The sequence below is a fragment of the Pseudorca crassidens genome, chromosome 19 (assembly GCF_039906515.1).
Source record: "Pseudorca crassidens isolate mPseCra1 chromosome 19, mPseCra1.hap1, whole genome shotgun sequence".
Lineage (NCBI taxonomy): Eukaryota > Metazoa > Chordata > Mammalia > Artiodactyla > Delphinidae > Pseudorca > Pseudorca crassidens.
The window spans coordinates 10490246-10512265 of NC_090314.1; the positions used below are offsets into that span (position 1 = coordinate 10490246).

Sequence of the window (22020 nt, forward strand, 5' to 3'; positions counted from 1 at the left end):
TTCGTGCCCCGGTCCGGGAGGATCCCACATGCCGCGGAGCGGCTGGGCCCGTGAGCCATGGCCGCTGAGCCTGCGCGTCCGGAGCCTGTGCTCCGCAACGGGAGAGGCCACAACAGTGAGAGGCCCGCGTACCACAAAAAAAAAAAAAACATTAATAAGTAAGTGGCACACTAAAATAGCATATAAGAGCTCTGACTGAGAATAGAGAGATCCTGTTTGAATTACAACTCTGGGCTTTGTAACTGTGTGACATCAGGCACGTTAAATGTCTGAACTTCTTAACCACCTGTAAATGTGAATAACAGTACTCAACTCACAAAGTTGTCAAGATTCTGAACATTAGACAGTGCATACAAAGTACTCAGCACAGGGCCTGGCACACAGTGAGTGTTCAACAGATATTATCAGGTATTATTATCATCATTTTCAAAAATGTCAAACAAACCAAGAAATCTAGGCAAAGAGAGAGTGAGAATATTTCATTGTTAGAAATTAGAACGGTGACATAGCCATATATGAAAGTTTTAAAAAACATTTTTAGTGATTACTATATACAACTATGCTTAAAAAATGAAAATCTGGGTAAATCATCATTTTCTTGGAAAATAAATTACCAGATTTGACTCAGAAAGCAGTTGAAAAATTCCTGAATAAACATAAGCATGGAAGAAACTGAAATGGTTATCAAATAACTCTTTCCAAAAATGGCACAGGGCCCAGATGGGCTAATTCTAGCAAATCTTCAAGGAACAGTTATTTCTCACGCTACTTAAATGATACCACAGCATAGAAGAGAATAGAAACTTCTCACTTCATTTTATGAGGTCAGAACAGCCCTGATACAAGAGGCAATATACGGAGAAAAAAGTTCAGACAAATTACACTTTTGAACAGATACAAAAATCAAAAATAAAATATTAGCAAAGAATAATATATAACCAAATAAACTTTATTCCACGAATGCTAGAATAGTTCCAATTTAGAAAATCACAAAACCACAATGAGATAGCACCTCACACTCACAAGAACAGCTATCATCAAAAAGAAAGAGTATAAGTATAGATGAGGGTGTGGGGAAATTGGAATCTTCATACATTACAGGTAAGAATGTAAAATGGAATAGCTGCTTTGGTAAACAGTCTGGCAGTTCCTTCAAAAGTTAAATATAGAGTTACCATATGACCCAGCATTTCCACTCCTACGTACATACATAAGAGAAATGAAAACGCATGTTCATACAAAAACCTGTACATCAATGTTCGTAGGAGCATTATTCCTAGTAGCCAAAAGGTGGAAACAATCCAAATGTCCACTAACTGAAGAATGAATAAATAAAATGTGGCATGTCTATACACTGAAATATTATTCAGCCATAAAAAGGAATGAAGTACTGACACATGCTATAACATGGATGAACCATGAAAACATCATGCTAGCTGAAATCAGTGAGTCACAAAAGGCCACATATTGTGTGATTCTATTTATATGAAATGTACAGAATAGACAAATCCATAGGGATCAAAAGTAGATTAGTGGTCGCTTAGGGCTGGGACAGTGGTAAGAGGGAGGGTGACTGCTATGGGTACAAGTACTGCTATGGGTACAAGTGACTGCTATGGGTACAAGGTTTCTTCTGGTGATGACAAAAATGCTCTGGGATTAATTTTAGTGATGGTTGCACCACTTTATAAACACACTAAAAACCACTGAATTGTATGCGTTAAAATGGGTGACTTGTATAGTATGGAAATTATATTTCAATAAAGCTATTAAAAATTTTATAAAACAATTAATGTAATTCATTATTTAATATAATGAAGGAGAAATATTATATGATCATTTTGATTGATATCTAAAGGGTTAACATTCCACATATTCTTGATTTAAAACAACAAAAAGGGGTTTCCCTGGTGCGCAGTGGTTGAGAGTCCGCCTGCCAATGCAGGGGACACGGGTTCGTGCCCCGGTCCGGGAAGATCCCACATGCCGCAGAGCGGCTGGGCCTGTGAGCCATGGCCTCCGAGCCTGAGCGTCCAGAGCCTGTGCTCCGCAACGGGAGAGGCCACAACAGTGAGAGGCCCGCGTACCGCAAAAAAAAAAAAAAAACAACAACAACAAAAAGGAGCAAACCTCCCAGTAAACCAAGAATAGAGGTCATTCCTTTGAGCACAATAAAGATCTATCTGAAACTAGTAACAAACAACATACTTAATGATGAAACTCTAGAAACATTCTCACTCAAGTCAGGATCAACACAAGGGTGTATCTTACCATCATCATATACCATTACTTTGAAGTTCTATCCAATGCAGTAAAACAAGAAAAATAAAAGTCCAAGCAGTGGAAACAAGAGCTAAAATATTCATGATTTGTGGGCTATAACTGAATATGAAAGAAATTTGAGAAGAGAATTCATGGAAAAACTATGAGAATTCATTTTAAAAGAGTTCAGTAAAATTGCAGGTTGCAAAATATTTATATAAAAATCAACAACTTTCCTATATGTCAGCAATATCGTTAGAAAATAAAATGAGGAAGGAAAAAAAAAGGCCTTTCATAATAGTAATAAAAATTATAAATACACAGAAATAAATTTTCTGTTAAAAAGTATAAGGCTAATATAAATAAATGTATATACGCTACAGAAAGGCATAAAAGAAGACATGAAAAAATGAAAATGTTCAATGCTTCTGGATTGTAAGACTTAAAATTGTAAAGGTCATCTACTCTATAACCACTGAGACGGCTAAAATTTAAAAAGACTGACCATATCACATGCTGGTGAGGACCTGGAGTTGGAGACACTGGAATGCTCACACACTGCTGGTATGAATGTAGAGTGGTGCGACCATTTTGGAAAACAGTTTGACCGCTTCTTAAAAAGTTAAACATCCGGGCTTCCCTGAAACATCCGGGCTTCCATGGTGGCGCAGTGGTTGAGAGTCCGCCTGCCGATGCAGGGGACACGGGTTCGTGCCCCGGTCCGGGAAGATCCCACATGCCACAGAGCGGCTGGGCCCGTGAGCCATGGCCGCTGAGCCTGCGCATCTGGAGCCTGTGCTCCGCAACGGGAGAGGCCACAACAGTGAGAGGCCCGCGTAACGCAAAAAAAAAAAAAAAAAAAGTTAAACATCCATTACCATATCACACAGTCATTCTGCTCCTAGGGACTTACTCAAGAGAGATGAAAGCATATGTCCATACAAAAATGTGTACAAGAATGTTCACAGCTGCTAATTTCCCTGTAAAAGCCAAAAACTGCAAACAACCCAATGTCTATCAGCAGATGAATAGATGAGTTTTGGTATTTCCATACAATGGACTACTATCCAGCAGAAAAAAGGAGTGAACTATTGAGGTACGTAACATCATGGATAAGTCTCAAAATAATCCTGAAAACTGAGGAAAACCAGACCAAAAAAAATACATACCGTATTAGTCCATTTATATAAAACTCTAGAAAAAGCAAACTAATATAAAATGATAGAAAGCACAGTGACGGAAACAGCAGGAGGTATGCAAGGAATTACCCAGGAGCATTAGGAAATACTTGAGGCTGGTGGATACGTTCTTTATCTTCATTGTGGTTATGGTTTCATAGGTAAATACATATGTCAAACTTTCCAAACTACATTCCTTAAATATGTGCAATTTATTGAATTTCAACTAATACTGTTTTAAAAATTTATCCAGCAGAGAGTCAATCTATGATTTTATTTAGACTTAACATCCTACCCTTTTGGCATCCTAACAACCCTAATGGAGACATTTAAATAACGAAATCATTAAGTACAACAGTCATGTTGATTACGGTTACAATTTTTAAAATGTAGGGACTTCCCCGGTGGTCCAGCGGTTAAGACTCCGTGCTTGCACTGCAGGGGGCACGGGTTCGATCCCTGGTCAGGGAACTAAGATCCTGCATGCCATGCGGTGTGGCAAAAAAAAAAAAAGTTATCAACTATCACCAACTTCATTTTAACTACAGTGCCACCAAATTAGCAATGGCGTCTGTATTGAAACTTGATAAACTCATCTAAAGCCTATACATGCATGCATACATACGTAAATACATACGAACAGCAACGAGAATAACCAAAAAGAACAAATGAAAAAGAATAAATGAGTAAATGCTGAGCCCACCAGAAATGAAATGCACTATCCAAACAGATAGGCAGTGGAAGGAAAAGAGATCAGTGAAACAAAATGGGAAATCTAGAAAATAGATCCAAGTTTATATAATACTTAAGCATTTAATAATATGGCATCTCAAATGGCTGAGAATAATTTTTTTTCAGCAACTGTCATTGAATAACTGGCTAAATGTTTGCTGGAAAAAAAGGGATCCTTACCTCACACCATATGTCACAATTAATTCTAGGTGGACGAAGATTAAAAGATAGGACTTTGAGTTCTGGCAACAAGGTATACTGAGCTAATGCAGACGCCCAACCACTGCAGAAATACTAGATGAAAATAATTTTTAAGAATATGTAATGCATGGTATATCTCACAAGCAATAAAAGGAAATCCCCAAGTGCTGGAGAAACCATGGGGTGTTTGTGAGTAAGGAGGGAAGGGAAGGAGGAGAGAGAGAAGGGGAAAGGAAGACTGGCTATCAGACCTGGAGACAGGCCTTAATGGCTTTGGCCTTGCGTTTTTAACATCTGCACACATGAGATGAGACCTTGGGTCTTAAAAGGCCAGGAGTTAGAAAGGAGGCCTTGCATTCTTTTTCTTCACCGTATTTAATGAGCACCTACTATATGCTAGGCTCCCTGTGAACAAGAGACAAGGATTCCTGCCCTTATGTAAATTAACAAGTGCCTTAGAACAGAGCAAGTGGCAGGATGCGAAGATAGTTAATAAACACAATATATAACTAAATCAAATATTGGGCTGGCCAAGAAGTTCGTTTGGGTTTTTCGTAAGATCTTACGGACAAAACCAAACACACTTTTTGGCCAACCCCATAGTATGCCAGAAGGATATAAGCATTGTGGGGGGAAGAAAGGAGAAAGTAGCGCAGGATAAAGGTGACGAGAAGTATAAGTGTGCGTGTTTGTGAGTGTGTGTGTGTTTGAAAGAGACAGACACGGATGAGGGGGCTATTTTAGGATCATTAAATAGGATAGTCAGGCTGCACTGAGGAATGACAGCTGACCAAGGATTTGAAGGAGTCAGGGAAGCCATCCATTGGGATATCTGGGCAGAGGGAACTACCAGTAAGAGCTTGGGGTACAAGGATAGAGGCAGGGAGACCCGTTGGGGTCAGTAATCCAGGTGGCCAAAGCCTGGACCTTCCAAATGCACCCTAAGTGAAAAGGGGACTAAAAATCGGACAGCACAAGTGTGTCTCTACCCAAAACTTTTTTTTTTTTTTTTTTTTTTGGCTGTGTCGGGTCTTAGTTGCGGCACGCGGGATCTTCACTGCAGCACACAGGCTTCTCTAGTTGTGGTGCACGGGCTTAGCTGCCCTGTGGCATGTGGGATCTTAGTTCCCCGACCAGGGATCAAACCTACATCCCATGCATTGGAAGGCGGCTTCTTAACAACTGGACCACCGGGGAAGTCCCCTCAAAACTCCTGAGTAAAGGGAGAAAGAGTCTTCAGTGAGAAAGTGAAACCCCAGGTCTGAAAATGATTGGAATCAAAATACATACTCCTCATTTGATAGAGGAATTTCTAAGATAATTAATTAATGGAAAAAGCGGTCCCAAGCCAATGATACCTCCAGGATGTCTGGCAAAATCAAATGCGAAATCACTCAGAAGGGACATTTCCAGAACTAAGACCCGTGGGAATTCCACAAAATCCCAGATAAAGAAAAGCTCACCGTCAGTGCCAAACACATGAGGAAAGTCATTCACCATGAGCAAAGGTGCGCAGGCTGAACAAGCAGAAGGATCAGTACCTCCAAGAAACTGCGCTCACCCATCAAACTAAAAAGGACCAGAGGATAAGTTATGATTACGACTACTTACGAGGAAATACTGCTGAGCAAAAGAAGCCAGGTAGTGAAGAAAACACACAGTCTGATTTCACGGATGTGACGTTCGAGAACAGGCAAAACGAAATCTATGGTGTTAGCAGTCAAGATGGTGGCTACACAATGCGGTGGTGGCGTGAAAGGCATGACGAGGCCTTCTGGAAATATCTTATTTCTTGACGGCTGCGCTAGTTACACAAGTGAGTTGATTTTGTGAACGTTCATTCAGCTGAACACGCGCGACTGAAGAGAGAAGGCTGGGTGGCTGACATGCCAGAGGGCAAAGATGGAACAAAGGTCCCATGTCTCCCCCTCCCCCTTCCTGGAAATTCCAGGAAGTCCTGAAGGGCAGGTCCAAGTGAGTCCTCCAATCAGAGCCTGCGCGGTCTCCTGAGGGCACCCCAGTGGAATGGAGGTGGTGGGAAATAACATCGCTCACACTGTAGAGCTGCCTCTGGTGAAGATGGGAATGGAAGGGGTGGGTCACGTAGCTGGGAAAAGTCCTCAGGAAGGAGGTGCGTCCACTGGCGCACAGAAATGTGAGTGCTCAAGATGGTCTTTGTGGCCCAAGCCCTCATTTTACAGAAGAGAAAACCAAGGCCCAGACAAGTGAAGGGACTGGCCCAAAGTCACCTTTGCCCCCAGTATTAACGGTTTTCCTTGACAGGGTACATACAGGTGAAAGAGACAGGCAGTCAGGCACAGTGGTGGAAAACAAGACGCCAGAACCACACTGCCTAGATTCGAACCCCAACTCCACCACTGCCGGCTGTGAGACCCTGGGCGAGGCCTGTACCCTGTGCGTGCCCCATTTTTTCACCTGCAAAATGGTGCATAAATGTAAACGTGTACGACCGCTTTCTACAAAACGTGTGACCAACGGATAAACACAATGTACTAGAGCTGAACGGATACCTACCCTAGGGCACGAGATTCCACTTCTAGACACATCCCCAACAGAAATGCATTCAAATAGGCATCAAAAGACATGGGTAAGTACAGCCACGGCAGCACTATTTTTAACAGCTAAAATGTGGAAACAACCCAAACGTCCACCGTAAATGGAACAAATAAATAAATTTATCCATGGGTATCACGGAACACTACAGCATAGCAATGAAAACGAATAAAACTACTACCACCCACGGATAAATACCACAAACGTACTACTTGAGCCTAAGCCGCCAGGATATGATTCCATTTACGTGAAGTTCAAAAACAGTCAATTCAACGCATGGTGGGTAAGGGGCGTGGTGACTGGAGGGGCCCTCGGCAGCATCTGGGGTGCTGGTTATGCAGGTGTGTCTACCATCATGAACAGTTCTGAGCTGTGCACTAAGCATTCGTGTGCTTTTCTGTACATTACGTTACACTTCAGTGAAGAAACTGACTTAATTATACTCATAACAGAACCCACCTCATAAGGCTGTTATGAGGACTAAACAAGATAATATTTGCAGAATGTTTCGAACAGAGCATGGCAGTAGTGAGGGTGCTGATAAAAAGCCCCAAGTCTAATTTTTCCAAAGAGGAAATGCAGGTGGCCAACAGGTACGTGAAAAGATGCTCAACGGCGCTAGTCATCGGGGAAATGGAAATCAGAACCACAATGAGCTATCGCCTCACACCTGCCAGAATGGTTATCATCAAAAAGAACACAAATAACAAGTGTCGGCGAGGATGTGGAGAAAAGGAAACCCTTGTACACTGTTGGTGGGAATGTAAATTGGTGCAGTCACTGTAGAACACAGTATAGAGGTTTCTCAAAAAACTAAAAGTAGAACTACCCTATAACCCAGGAACGCCACTCCCGGGTATATATCCAAAAAACCCAAAAACACTAATTTGAAAAGATACACGCACCCCAATGCTCATAGCAGCATTATTTACAATTGCCAAGGTATGGAAGCAACCTAAGTGTCCATCACCAGATAGATGAATAAATATATGTATACATACAATGGAATATTACTCAGCCATAGAAAAGAATGAAATTTTGCCATTTGCAGCAACATGGATGGACTTGGAGGGCATCGTGCTAAGTGAAATAAGCCAGACAGAGAAAGACAAATACTGTATGAGATCCCTTATATGTGGAATCTACAAAAATACAACCAACTAGTGAATATAACGAAACAAAACAAATAAGAAGCAGACTCACAGATATAGAGAACAAACTAGTGGTTACCAGTGGGGAGAGGGAAGGGGAGGGGCAATTTGGAGGTGAGGGATTAAGAGGTACATATTATTAGTTATAAAATAAGCTACAAGGATATCTTGTACGACATGGGGAACATAGCCAGTATTTTATAATAACTACAAATGGAATATAACCTTTAAAATTGTGACTCACTATACGTACACCTGTAACTTATATAATATTGTATAGCAACTATGCTTCAATTAAAAAAAAATTTTTTAAAGTAAAAAGAAAAAAGAAAGCCCCTAGTCTAGAAGGAGCACCCTGCCTCGGGGGTCTCCTTCTTATGGCCCTCTTCTGAGCCCCCTCCCTAACACAATGCAAGGGCCCCTCTCACTCGGCACTGTACCCCATATACCAGCGTGGTCTTCAGTGGAGCCCCCCAGGGCACAGAAGGCATTGAAAGCACTGAGAACTTCAATAACACGCCCAAGGTCGCACTGCAAGGGTGGAGCCAGGACTTCAACCCAAGCAGTCTGAAGCTGGAGGTGGGTTCTCTCAACCATAGCGCCTAATACACACATCTTGGTATTTCATATATTATTCAGTAGAACGCTGTGCTCTCTGATCTTGATTTTAGAACTGAACCATTTCTATGCAGCAGGAAAATCAGAGCTTGCTTTCCACTTCAACGTGGGTCACATTCTTCCGCAGACACCTTCGATTTAAAACAAGAAACAGGGAATTCCCTGGCGGCCTAGTGCTTAAGATTCGGCACTTCCACTGCGGAGGCCCAGGTTTGATCCCTGGTTGGGGAACCATCCCGCATGCCGCACGGCGTGGCCAAAATACAAAAAACAAATACAATCAGATAAAACAAGAAACAGCTCCCTCACCTCGGTTCCAACAACAAACTGGGGTGAGAAATACAGAGGATGTCCAGTCCCATTCTCCCCTGGCATGTCTGGGTAGCAATGATGGCAGATCTGCCCCCACTCCTGGTTTAAGCCCCATGGGTTTCTGTGGATTGGAGTGAGAAGCAATTTCCTTCCTCGTGGTAGCTGGGCAGGTCGAGCACTTTCTCACAATGAATTCTCCCCAGCTCTGAGCTGTGGAGTGAGACAGGGCTGGGTCTGGGAAGAAAGAGTTGGCTTCGATCGACCTGCCCACCTCTGAGGTCTGGCTGCGGAGAGAGGAAACGCGTTGGCCGCAGGACTCAAAGCAGGGGGGCCGCCGTCCAACAGCCCTGCCCTGGGGCACCCGATCCAAAGGTACTTTCTCGTTTCGGAGGCCAAGCTCCGTATCTGTAAACACAATGTGTTTCCTTTTTCATGCCGGGACTGGCGCTGTTATCGTTCAGCACTTTCTGTGTCAGCCCAAATGTAAGCAGAGTCCTTGCCTGTGTAGAGTTCTGTCTCCCGATGCCACGCAGACCTGGTGTGGGGTCCAGGGCCCGACTTCTAGGGTGGGAAGAGCCTCAGGCCCGATGAGGCTGCATCCCACCTGCGGGGAGGGCATCACTTCCCACTGCTTTACATCCCCAGACCCAACAGAGTCACCTGACCACTGATTGCTCCAGAAACGTCTACTTACAGTGTACTTCTCTGCCTGCAGGCTGGGGGAGCAGGGAAAGGTCTCCCGGGACCAAAACTGTCTTAGTTTTTATCTCCTAGGCTAACTCTAAGGAGTAACAGCTGCCTAAGGTATTATATTGAAAAGGAGTCTAATACCCTAAGACCATTTCTGGACTTAGGAGAAAAGAGTGCTGTGATTGATTAGTGATGTCTGCCCTGGTTTCAGAATTGGAAAGGGGTGATGCGTTTGCCAAGTACTCACCACAGCCACTCCAAGCAGGAACAGATGAAATCAGAAGCCGCAACCACCATAATCAGGCAGTGGGAAGTGTCCATCCCTTTGGGATGTTCCATCAAATATGGGACGTAATGCAACATACTGGTGCTCAGGAAACTAAAAGAGAATCTACCTTATTTCCTTGTTACCTAACACTCATTTATTCAAACCCAGCCCCTTTAAAGGTGCCTGCGGTCCTACAGATGGTCTAACTTTGGTGTGGAGCCTCTGGAATGTGTGAAAAATTGGACATGACAACCAAAAATCTCTCTTATCTGGAGGCGGTAAAGGACCAGGGAAAATTTAGAAAATCTAGCCACAGCACCAGCCAGGAAGGGGCATGAATGGGCCCTCAACTAAAACTGGACCACCTGCACAGAAGGCTGATACCTCGCACATCTTACATGGGCTAGTCCTGAATGCCCCACAGAGACAGCCTTCTAGAGCCTCCTTCTAGGCTGGGTTGGGAGGATTCATTGATTATCAGTTGATATAGTGACCTTTCTGTTCCTCTCAGTGTTACTTTCTACCTTTCAAGGTTCTCACCCAACAAATTTACTTTGACCTCTGAAAAACCACTCACCCCTTCAAATAACCTAGAAGCCTGCCATACCTACGAGGAAATCTTTCTTCTGGATCGTCTTTATATGCACAAATGCACTGCAACGTGATTATGACCTTACCTCTAGCTAATACAATGACCCTGATGGCAGAAGACTCAGGATCTCCAGGAATGACCCCGCCAGAGGCAAAGGCAGACCACACTTCTCCATTCCTTGGCACTACTTCTGAACGACTGGTACACCTGTCTCCTTGAGGACATCTTCCCTTGTTCTCTGAGTGCCAGTGGATGCAGCAGATAGAAACATCCATCGCAAAAGGAGGCTCGGGGCAGGCGCTTAAATGTTGGAAAAGGCTCGGACAAGAGGCATTTCACTTCTCATCCATCCCATGACCACAGTCCCTTCTCTCTGTCAGAGAGCAGAACTGGCACAAAATAATATAGTCAGGGCTGAACACACACCCAGCCAAGGCCTCCCAGGAGCTGGGGATGGGAAGGAAGTATTATCTCTACAGGCAAGGAACTGACAAGTGGAATGGGTCTCTCTGCCTTCTGACTTAGGGGAAATTCACATAAATTATATAATGTTCCAAAGGCAAATGAAAATCTAATTCCGAGTCTATAAGAGAGCTACATTTTTGAAATAAGACTACAGAAATGTGATCCTGAACTCCCCACGTGCTGTACACATCAAACCTCAAGACAGCAGACAGCGTGGAGGCAGGTAGCCCTGTGTCCAAGGACTGTCGCAGGCAGCTCAATGATTTCAGGCACCGTTCGGAACCATCCCTCGGAGATGGTTACAATAGGACACGGCTTTTATGTGATCAGCCCTCGAAACAAGGGCCACTGATACCCCTTGCTCTCTGTATATGCAACAGCGCCACTGAATGAGCCAAGATGTACCCCGTCTACATTCAGTTTTGTTTGTGTAAAAACTGCCCTTTGGTGGCAGCGACATCGGGTTTCGAAAGGCTTCCTTCGTGGAAATCTGATTCACTGACATAAAGCACATGTAAAGCACCTAGTACGATGCCTGGCACTTAGTAGGGGTTTGTGGTCTGCCTTCAGGATGCAACCCAACACCCCCCGGACAGGCATTCTAACTCCTGGGCCGCCCAAACCGATGCCACATCTTCCGAGGCTTCGGAGACCACAAGGGCTGATGTGTGTCTTTCCAGATGACAGGCAAAATGCTGTAGGCCACTCTGCAAGTATTAGGCTTAAAACCTGAGCATTTCAAAAGCTCTTCGAGACCTCCAGTCTTCCTCTAATGAAAGGCACTGCAGAAACCCAAGGTATGATTATCACTTCTGAAAGGAAGAGAAAAAAAAAATACTGGCTCACAAAATACCCGTACTAGAGCATCGACAGATAAGACCGTTTTATAATCCAGTTCCCTAGAGAGCCATTTATTTTGGTGAGGCCAGTGTGCATAGCAGACGCTGTGGAAGCCATCAAGATAACACGAATAACAACCCAGTGGACTTTTGAAGTGTAAACATAAAAGTCTATTAAGAATACAATGTTGGTTTAATCCCAAGACAAAAAATTTACTTAATGAAAAGCACAACTCATCTCAAGAAGGAAATATCGATACCAGCTGTGAGCAGAAAATGAGGGGATTCCTTCCAGGGAACATCTGAATTTCAACCCACTGCCTTTCCAATGTTTACTCTGGCCATAAAGTCTCAAATACTTTTCCGAGGATCTCATTTTTCTACAGGAGAAGGAAGTCAGGGAGAAGTCTGGGCAGGGCCAAAGGAGACCTTGGCAAAGCCTTGGAAAGGCACAGACGCACCCCAGAAGGTGCACGTTGACACGGCTCTGTCTGGCTTCTCTGGGTAGAGTGGGGAGCAGCCTCCGGGCCCACCAGGTGCTAATGAGGACCCCAGCAGAGACCCTCACTCCAGCCGCCACGGGGCCAACAGCGATAAATGATAGTCCTGTGCCGCTGACACACATGCCCGGCACCGACCAGCACCACGCCGGCAACCAGGATACGCCACTAAACCCCCCTCTTTAACAACAACACTCCCTAGCCACTTCCTAGACTTTTTTCAGTGTGTTCCAGAGAAACAACAGGATACTGAACACTAGGAACAAAGGAGAAGGGCTTCTTAGAAAGGATTTTCTGATTACGAGCTCTGTTCCACCACCTTTGAGAGAGATCATGGGCCCTGAAATCAAGAAAGACTTGGCCAGGACTTCCCTGGAGGTCCAGTGGTTTAGACTCCACGCTTCCAGTGCAGGTTCGATCCCTGGTCCGGAACTAAGATCCCACATGCTGCTCGGCGCGGCCAAAAAGTAAAAAAAAGAAAAGAAAAGAAAAAAAGAAAGACTTGGCCATAAGCAACACCTGTGCACGCTGAGAACCCACACAAAGGTGCTTAAACCCTCTTCACTTACATTCCTAAAAACTCCCAGCTCCAGGCTTCCCTGGTGGCGCAGTGGTTGAGAGTCCACCTGCCGATGCAGGAGACACGGGTTCGTGCCCCGGTTTGGGAAGATCCCACATGCCACGGAGCGGCTGGGCCCGTGAGCCATGGCCGCTAAGCCTGCGCGTCCGGAGCCTGTGCTCCGCAACGGGAGAGGCCACAACAGTGAGAGGCCCGTGTACCGCAAAAAAAAAAACAAACAACTCCCAGCTCCCACTAGGCCTGATGGCTACAATCAAGGACGACTTCTTATATACAATTTCATATTTAAATATGTATGAACATAATAAATACGAGTATGATATATGATATCATATGACATAACGTCATGCAATACAACACACCTCCAATTCTAGCAAGAGGTAACAAGCTTGCTAGGTAACAGGCTGTTCTGACTAGTCTCCTCGAATTCTCCTCTACCGGCAGACCTCACTTTACCGCACTTTGCTTTACTGAACTTCGCAGATATTGTGTTTCTTACAACTTGAAGGTGTGAGGCAACCCAGCCTCGAGCAGGTCTGTTGGCGCTGTTTTTGCAACAGCATTTGCTCACTTCATACCTCTGTGTCACATTTTGGTCATTCTTTGCAATATTTCAAACTTTTTCATTATTATTATATGTGCTATGGTGATCTGTCATCGGTGATTTCTGACGTTACTACTGTGACTCTCAGAAGGCTCAGACGATGGTTAGCATTTGTTAGCCATGAGGTATTTTTTAATTAAGGTACGTACATTCTTTTAGACATAATGCTATTGCACACTTGATAGACTACAGTATGGTGTGAACAGCTTTCACAGGCACTGGGAAACCGAGAGATTCGTGTGACTTGCCTTATTGCCGCGGTCTGGAACTGAACCCGCGATATCTCTGAGGTCGGCCTGTACATGTAATTGCCGTTCATTTATCCATCCATCCGTTCTACGGGGAGGCAGCACAGAGGATGCAATAAAACCAAGCACAAAGCATCTGACTGGAGTCTTAGATGCACCACCTACTAGCTATGTGGCTTTGGGTAAACCATTTAATATCTCTCAGTTACGGTTTCCTCCTCTGTAAAATAAGGACAATGATAGGGCCTATTACTAGCATAGTCACAGTGATTAAATGACTAAATTAATCTGAGTGTTTGGCAAAAAATAAGCCCTCAAGGGTTAATCATAATTAACATTATGATTATTGAGGGTTTATCATAATTAGCATTATGATTACATTATGTAATTATTATGACAATAATTACTAGGACTATAAAAGCATTCACTTATCTATCCCTATGTACCAGACTGGGCAGCAAATCACTTTAGCCTTCTGATTTTGCAAGAGTCTTTATCGGGGCATTAGATTTCTCAGGGCAACGCCTCCCATATAACCTCCCTCCTGCCGGGGAAGATGATGGCAGGCCCGAGCACCAGGGCCATTTACAGCCTGGGGAACCCCTTCCCAAAGCCATGTTTAAACAATTACGAGCATTATGTTGCAGGTACCCATGACCATAGGAGGCCAGCCCAGCACGGTGCTCATCTTGCAGAGACGTCTTTTGTGTGGGTTTTGGGTTTCAGCTGGGCAACGCCAAGCCATAGAGTGAGTCGCAAAACGAGTTTTCATAAGCTCACCCTGTCACAAACCAGGCAGGGGTTCATGCTGACATCCCCACAGTAAGATTAAACAGCATGCTTCGTCAGGCACTAAATACTAACACAGCTCCGACGTCAGGGGGACACTGATTAAAACTGATGTCAATAATTTATGAAACACAATATGGTCTTCAGATGCTCTTTTTTAAAAAAAAAGGAAGAGGGGTAAAAGGGCCTAGCAACCCAGGTGGTTTAAAACTGTTCATGCATTTTCTCTTGAACGTACACCCCCCACCACCATGCACGGATGCTTCTTTACACAATGAATATAAATGCACATGTGTGTAAGAGCATGTGAACGCTGCTGATACATATGGGCGGAAGAAAGTATTTAGTTATTCCACGGAGAGCTGTCGAGGCCGTAACGTTATACATAGTCTTCTCTTTCATATTGTTTTGGGTTTTTTCTTCTCCGGAAGAAGTCCAAAATTGCATTTAAAATAAAATTGGACCTTACAAAAGTTCATGTTTATTCCATAGAGAACTTAACCTTGAAACAACCCCAAAAAGAAAGTTGGACCAAAGAAAACCGATAGGATATATGCATTTCTTAGTAAACCGAAAGCACCTCAGCCCTGTGTAGAACCATTTAGTCAAATAATAATATCGATTTTTTTCCAAGTTTTAGGACTGGGGGAGGGAGCGGGGATGAGAGGGTTAACCTAGGGAACGATGCCACTTTATTATGTCATGTCTTTTTATTTTAGAAAGGCAAAGACCGTGATAATGCTTCATTTTTAATCAAAACTCATTTTGAGAATTAAAAATAGACTTTGCCTTAGTTGTAAATAATCTGGGTAGCTTGACTTAATATGTCAACAGTGTGAAATTCACAAGATGGGATTATGTTGGGGAAAAAAATCTGAGCCGCTGAGAGTACAAAAGTTAGTGTTTGAAGGATTCATTAATGCTTTTTCCTAGCACAGTGCCCTGCAGTGTCTCAGAACACCTGTCAAATACTAATTCATTCACATATCTCCACTTCAGGGCCTTTTCATAAAAAGCTCGACCTTTAATTGTAAATCACTTCTAAATTGTCTTTGCTGGCTTTCTCTTTTGCGGAATGATGGAAAAATCACTAAGACTTCAATTAAGACTTTATGGGAAGTCAACCTGACATTCCCGAGGCTATATCTACAAGGTATCAGAACATCTATTCAAAAAGGAAACTATAAATAACTTTAACATCGTTGAATTGGCTTGGCTTTTATGAGATGACTGAATAATTGGCAAGATTTAAAGATACTTTAACTACTGAGAATTAAAATAACTTCAGTAAAAACCAGAAAATATTGCTAGCCGATTATTTGTCATGTAGATTATGTACTTATTAGGCCTAATTAAACTTTTTGAACAAAAAGGCTTACTAATTACGTTAGTTAATATGTTGATTGCTCAATTTGGTTTAAAAAAAAAAAAAACCCAGTCAATCCAATTTGTGCACAGAGTTAGTGCTTTGGTCAAAAGACAAAATCCTCGACTATAGAAATTATTTCAAGTACACGGCCATTGTTATAACAATTGCGGGTTACATAAACTGACAGGGAGAGATGGGGGTGGGTGGTATCTGAACAATACCACCCCTGCTAAGAGGAATCTTCAAGCCAGTAAAATGCTACCGTCATAGCCAGTTTATCTGCCTCGATGTATTCACTTGTGTTTTTTCCAATCAGACCCTGCTGGTGACAATGAGAAGTTATCTTTCATATGCACATACATACTAAAACTGATAGCAAAACCCTGGGAGGTCTTTTAAATCTCAATAAAAGGTTTTTACGCACAAAAGGAAGAAAAGAAAAGAGGAAAGGGGAGAAGAAAGAGAAGAAATGGGAAAAACCAACAGTTCTGAAGGAATGGAGCAGATCAAAGGAGTTTTAATTCTCCAAGACGACTAAGCCGGGGTGTAACCACTATCTCGCCACCGAATCCTGAAAAGTCTCTTCCAACAGGCAACCAGTTCCATCCCTTAAAGTAGGGGGAAGGACAATTAGGTCTGCAAAAGCGTACACTTGGAGTGCAAAGATGGAGGCCCCGCCACGCAACAGGAGAACAGCCCTCTTCAGACCAGGACGCCTGCCTGGGCCTCAGCGCCGACCGGGCTTCTCCAAAACATGTTTTCCATTCCAAAAGTCTACATCCACAGTCATGAGGCACAAACTATTCGACAACAACATGACACAATTAATCAGAACCAGACCTCAAAACGTGTGTTTGTGGGGACCAGCAAACTTTGTAATGTGCCTCAGAGGCCGAAGCAATTGAAGAGACTCACACCGGCTGTGTGGGGCTGGGGGGAGGGGGAGGAAACATCTATATTCCACGCAAGATGAACACCCAAGGGCGTACTGACCAACAATAATGACGATTGACGTTGATGATTTTCATTAAAATAAAACATGAGATTTGGGCATTTACATCTCATGCTGGAAAAGCAGAGTATGGTCTTACTACCTTTCCCCTCCTTTTTTTTTTTTTTTTTTTGTCCTCCTGGGGAGAAACTGATGCCGCAGAGTTTCTTCTACAGCAGCAAAGTCGTATGATTCAGAAACAGAACGGATCCTTTTTTTTTTTTTTTAAAGCCTCATTTCCAACCAGTATCCACCAGTGCCGGTTTTGTCAGATTTCTCTTTCAGGAACCGAAACGCCATGAAATCGAGAATCTGGGCCCTTAGTTAATTCGGAACTGTTTAATTTCACCGAACCCTGACGCTAACAACAACAAAAAAATCTGGTATACTTCTTTTTTGGAGCGGGATTGAATTAGTTTAAAATAATTAGTGAACTCTCTTTTGTAATCTGTAGATAGTAATTAATTTAAATCACATCATTCTTTTGCTAACACAAACAGGCTGTCCAAAAGAAAAATATATATCTATTTTCAAACCATAAAAAACAAATGGAGGACGCAGGAGTGATAGTCGCCGTGTACCGAATTGGCCCCAAACTGCAAATCCCTTTGCCATCTCCCAAGGGATTTGTGGTCGTGGAGCTGGAACTTCCCGGGAACCGGGCCGGGTTCCCCAACAGCGCGCGCAGCTGCAGCCCTAGGGGAGGGGGGGTGGGGCGGAGGTGGACGCCAGGGTCCCGCCAAACTGAGGGGAAGGCACAGTGTGTGTGCCTTTGGATCTGGGGTTAGGGGGACCGGTCGGCAAATTTTCTGCAAAGCCCCCTCCCCGCATCTTGGCTTCGCACAGCGCAGTGAACGCAAACCCGAGCGTCCACGGCCGGCGCCACGAGCGCGAGCGGACCAGCTCTCTGCGCTCCGCGGTGCAGGATTTCCACGTACGCGCCTCCCACCAATCCCACCACATCAACGAAGCGGGCAATCCTCGGGAACCTTCGGTCGCGAGGCCCGGGAGCAGCCGCCCGGGTCCCCGCCCGCCGCCCACGTCCCCGCGGTGCCCCACTCACCCACGCACTCGTTGGCCTCACGGGCTGTGGCGCGCTGCCAGGGCCGGTCGTAGTGAAAGGGCTTGCAACGGTCGCACTCCGGGCCGGCCGTGTTGTGCCTGCAGTCGCACACCAAGCTGTCGTCGCGGTCGCGCACGCAGCGGGCCGCGTGGCCATTGCACTTGCAGCGGCCGCCCACCTGCAGGTCGGACACGGCGTAGAAGTACGAGTCGCGCGCCAGCTCTGAGTCGTCCTCGTTCTCGTCGCCGAACGTGTGCAGGCGGCTGAAGGCCACGCGGATGTCGGTGGCCGTTACCCAGTCTTGCAGCACGGGCGAGTTGTCGAAGTCGTGCGCCGAGGGCCGCCCGTCCAGCGTGCTGAAGGCGATGAGGCCGCCCGAGAGCGGGCGCATGTCGGTGTGCGAGTCGGTGCACACGGCCTCCTGCTCGTTCTGCTTGGTGATGGGCGCACGGTGCGGCCGGTTGTACATCTTGCGGCACTGAGTGGAGTAGAACTGGAAGGGCACCCACGTGCGCCCGTAGTCCATGGACTTGTAGATGGCCATGGACTCGGGCCGTGGCGAGCAGAACTGCAGGCTCACATAAGTCACCTCGAACTTCTTGCCGAGCGACAGCGTGAGCGTGACGTTGTGCGGGAACTGCAGGTAGTTCTCGGACTGCCAGCACGTCAGGTTGTGCGGGTTGTTCAGATCCGTGAGGAAGGCGGGCGGGTGCGCCTTCTTGGGGTCCGACGCGTTGCAGAGGTGGCAGGAGCGCAGCCGCTCCTCGCCGCGCTCGCTCACCACGCAGTAGCGCCCGGCGGGCCGGCCGCAGGTGCTGGACACGCGCACGTCCTTGCCGAAGGCCGCGTTGACAAAGTCCGGGATGCAGCGGCGCGGGTGGCCGTTCTCGTCCGAGCAGGGGTCGGGCTGCGCCGCCTGGCCGGCGAACATGCTGAGCCCGGGCCCGCCGCGCACCGCGCCCACCAGGCACGCCACCGCCGCCAGCGCCGCCAGCGCCTCCCACACTGCGCGCATCATGCTGCGTCCAGCCTGCCCCGGCCCCGCCGCGCCGAGGAGTCGGTCCGCCCGCCGCAGAAGGCGCCTGCGGAGAGAGAGGAGCCGCGCTCAGCCAGGCCGCCCCGCGCCCTCCACCCCCCGGCGGGGCGGCAAGCGGGGGCGCGGGCGAGTGCCCGGCTTCCCCCGCACCAAGCCCGCGGCCGAACGAACTCCCGCCTCGCTCCCCCGCGTCCCGGGGGGGCAGGCGAATCCGGGGGCCCCAACCCCGCACCACCCTCGCCTCTCTTTCCCGGCCGGCGGCGAGCCGGGGCCGCGGGCCATCGCTCGGCTTCCCCGCCGCCGCCTCCACGCCGCCCGAGGGTCCGGCCCGCGCCCGTCCGCCCGTCCGCGGCCGGCCTGCCAGCACCCCAAACTCGGACGCAGGACAGCTCGTAGGCCCCCCCGAGCCCGCACGGCCCGAGCCCCCTCCTCCCGCAGCCCGGGGTCCCGCTCAGCAGTCCCATATCGCACCCCCGCCGGCGAGTCCGCGTTCGGGACTTTACCTCAGGAGAGGGCAAAAGAGAAAGAAAAGTTTGCCCGGCCCCGGCCGGGGAGCCTGCGCGCCGGACGGCGGAGAGCCTCTCGCTGGCTGCTAGCAGGAGCGCCCTGCCTCAGCGCGGGCTTGCCAGCTCCATGCCCGGCGCGGCCGCCGCTGCCCCAGCCCCGGCCCGGCCGCCGCCGCCGCCGCCTCTCCCGCCCGAGTGACGACGCGGCCGCCCGGCTCCCGGCGCTCCCGCCGCGGTGCGAGTGCCGCCCAGCCCGCGCCCGGGGCGCACACACACTCCCGCTGGCTGGCGCGCACTCACACACGCACGCACGCCCCCGAAGGCTCCGCCGCCGCCGCCGCCGCCACTCGCGCAAGGAGTAGGGGGCGGAGGGGAGCGCGGGGGCGGGGGGCGGGGCCGCCGGGCGGGGCGCCGGCCAATAACGTCGGCGAGCAGCCGCCCGTTCGCTCGCAAAGTTTTAACCCCGGGAAAGAAGAAAGTTAAAGGGAAGCGGCCCGGGACCCGGAGAGAGCGAGGACACGAGCGGGTGAGAACCGGGGCGCCCGAGAAGGAGAAGCAGAGACAAAGGGAAAGCAAGGAGAGCGCCCGGGGAAACCCCGGAGAGGGGGCTGGGCCCGGCGTGCACCCCGCGGAGGGAGGAGGGGCCGGCCGCGGTCTGTCCGCGTCGCCCCGGCCCCGCGCTGCGCGGAGAGCCCCGCAGGTTTCCGCCGGCCCCACGCCCGGGGGAGCGCGGAGGCCGGGGGGAGGGGGCGATTTACTCCCTCTTGGTCCCAGGCAAACACATCTGTGTTTGTTTTCTTTGCTGCGCCGGGGTCGGGCCTTCCTCTAACCCCGCCTGATGGCCCCGGCGGCACCGCGCACAGGGCCGTGCCCCGTGGGCAGACAGCCCAGGATCGTAAGGAAGAGCCGAGGAAGATGGAGCCTCCGCTGGCTCACCCCTCCCGCCCGAAGCCCCTGGGGTCCGGAGAGAAAGAGCTGCTCCCCCGCCCCCCTCCCCACAGTTGTCACCGTGCGGTGGGCCTATCTGTCGGGAAAGCTGCCCTTTTCCTGCCCGGGGAGCTGTGGTGGGCTGGAGGGTGAAGAGGGAAAAAAGCGGGACGGCACCTGGGCACTGGCCAACGCCCCTCCCAGACGGCTCTGTCAGGCTCAGGCTGGGGGCAGCCTAGCCCTCCCCAGATCCAGAGGCAGCCCTGTAGGTACTTGCTGGCTCAGTGTTGAAGGGTGCTGTGGCCCATACTGTCTTGTGGGAGCCCACAACAGCTTTGCAGAGTAGGTATTAAGCTTCATTTTGCAGATGAGGAAACTGAGGTCTCAGGAGGTGAAGAAACTTGCCTAAGATCTGCCAGCTAGTAAACATTCAAATCCAGGCATAGAAACTTGGCTTCTTCCTCTCCTCACACTTGTCAAATGGATAATCCCACCCAATTCGAGTCTCATGGGGCATCCTCGGGGCCACCCAGCTTCTCCTTGCCTCCTTCTCTGCCACCTTAACGAAAGGGGGGAGGACAGTAATAGCATCCTTTGACCATCTTGCAGCAGCAGCCAAAGCACTTTGGGAAAAGAATACACGGGGCTGAGAGCTTGGAACTGAATTGCGGTTGTTACTTTTAGATGAGTGAGCTAGTAATAGACCTGGCTTGAAAGCCCAGGGTCCTGGTTCTGGCCCAACAGCTGACTTGCTGCATTCACTCCACTGAGTGCCTCATTTTGTCTTACTGGTATTCTCATAAACTCTGGGAATCTAAAAAGGGGCCTCAGGGCTAGCCTGGCCCAGCTCAGTCTCTTTGGACCACGGCCTTCCCCAGCCTCCCTGAGAGACAGCCACCCTAGTTCACTGCACCCTTGGGCTGCGGTGAACTTCCAGGGATGGGAGTTCACCGCAGCCCAAAGAAAGAAATCCATTCCATTGCAGGACAGCCTGGACTCATCCCCTCCCCTGGCGTAACATTTTAACTTTGCCTTCTTGTGCCATGTACCACTCTCCACACTATTTATCTATGCCTTGCCTTGTGGCAGAGGGGGATTTCAGGTGACTTACAAGGTACTTAAAACAAGGCAAAATAACATAAATTAGAAAGTGAGGTGGAAGGAGATAAACGTTTCTTTTTTTTTTTGATGTTTAACCCTGTGGACTGTGAAATCCCAATGGCGTACTGAAAGGCAACACAGCAGTCAAGGAGCACAGGCTTTGGAGCCAGAGTGTGACCTTGACAAGTTTTGCATCTTTCTGTGCCTTGGTTTCCTCATTTGTAAAAGGGGGCAACAATCTCTATCTCACAGGGTTGTGAGCATCAAATGAGTTAACACATAAGAACATTATAGCTTATAATATGTGTAATAAATATTGTACTCAGATCATCTACATGGGTGTACTGTCGTATAAATTTATATGTGAATGTACATAAAACCAGGCACACAGTAAGGGGATGTAGAAATGTTCATTGGTAGTATT

The 22020-nt window shown here is 47.6% G+C and overlaps 1 protein-coding gene across 1 annotated transcript in view; it reads right to left on the reverse strand.

Moving 5' to 3' along the window:
• Positions 1-19888, reverse strand: part of NTN1 (netrin 1) — a 188004-nt gene extending 168116 nt beyond the window's left edge. The window contains exons 1-2 of the mRNA XM_067715431.1: positions 19566-19888; positions 18027-19108 (exon numbers count right to left, since the gene is read on the reverse strand). Coding sequence (XP_067571532.1) covers positions 18027-19044 — 1018 coding nt within the window. The 5' untranslated portion in view covers positions 19045-19108; positions 19566-19888. The remainder of the gene's footprint in view (positions 1-18026; positions 19109-19565) is intronic.
• Between the last annotated feature and the right edge of the window lie 2132 nt (positions 19889-22020).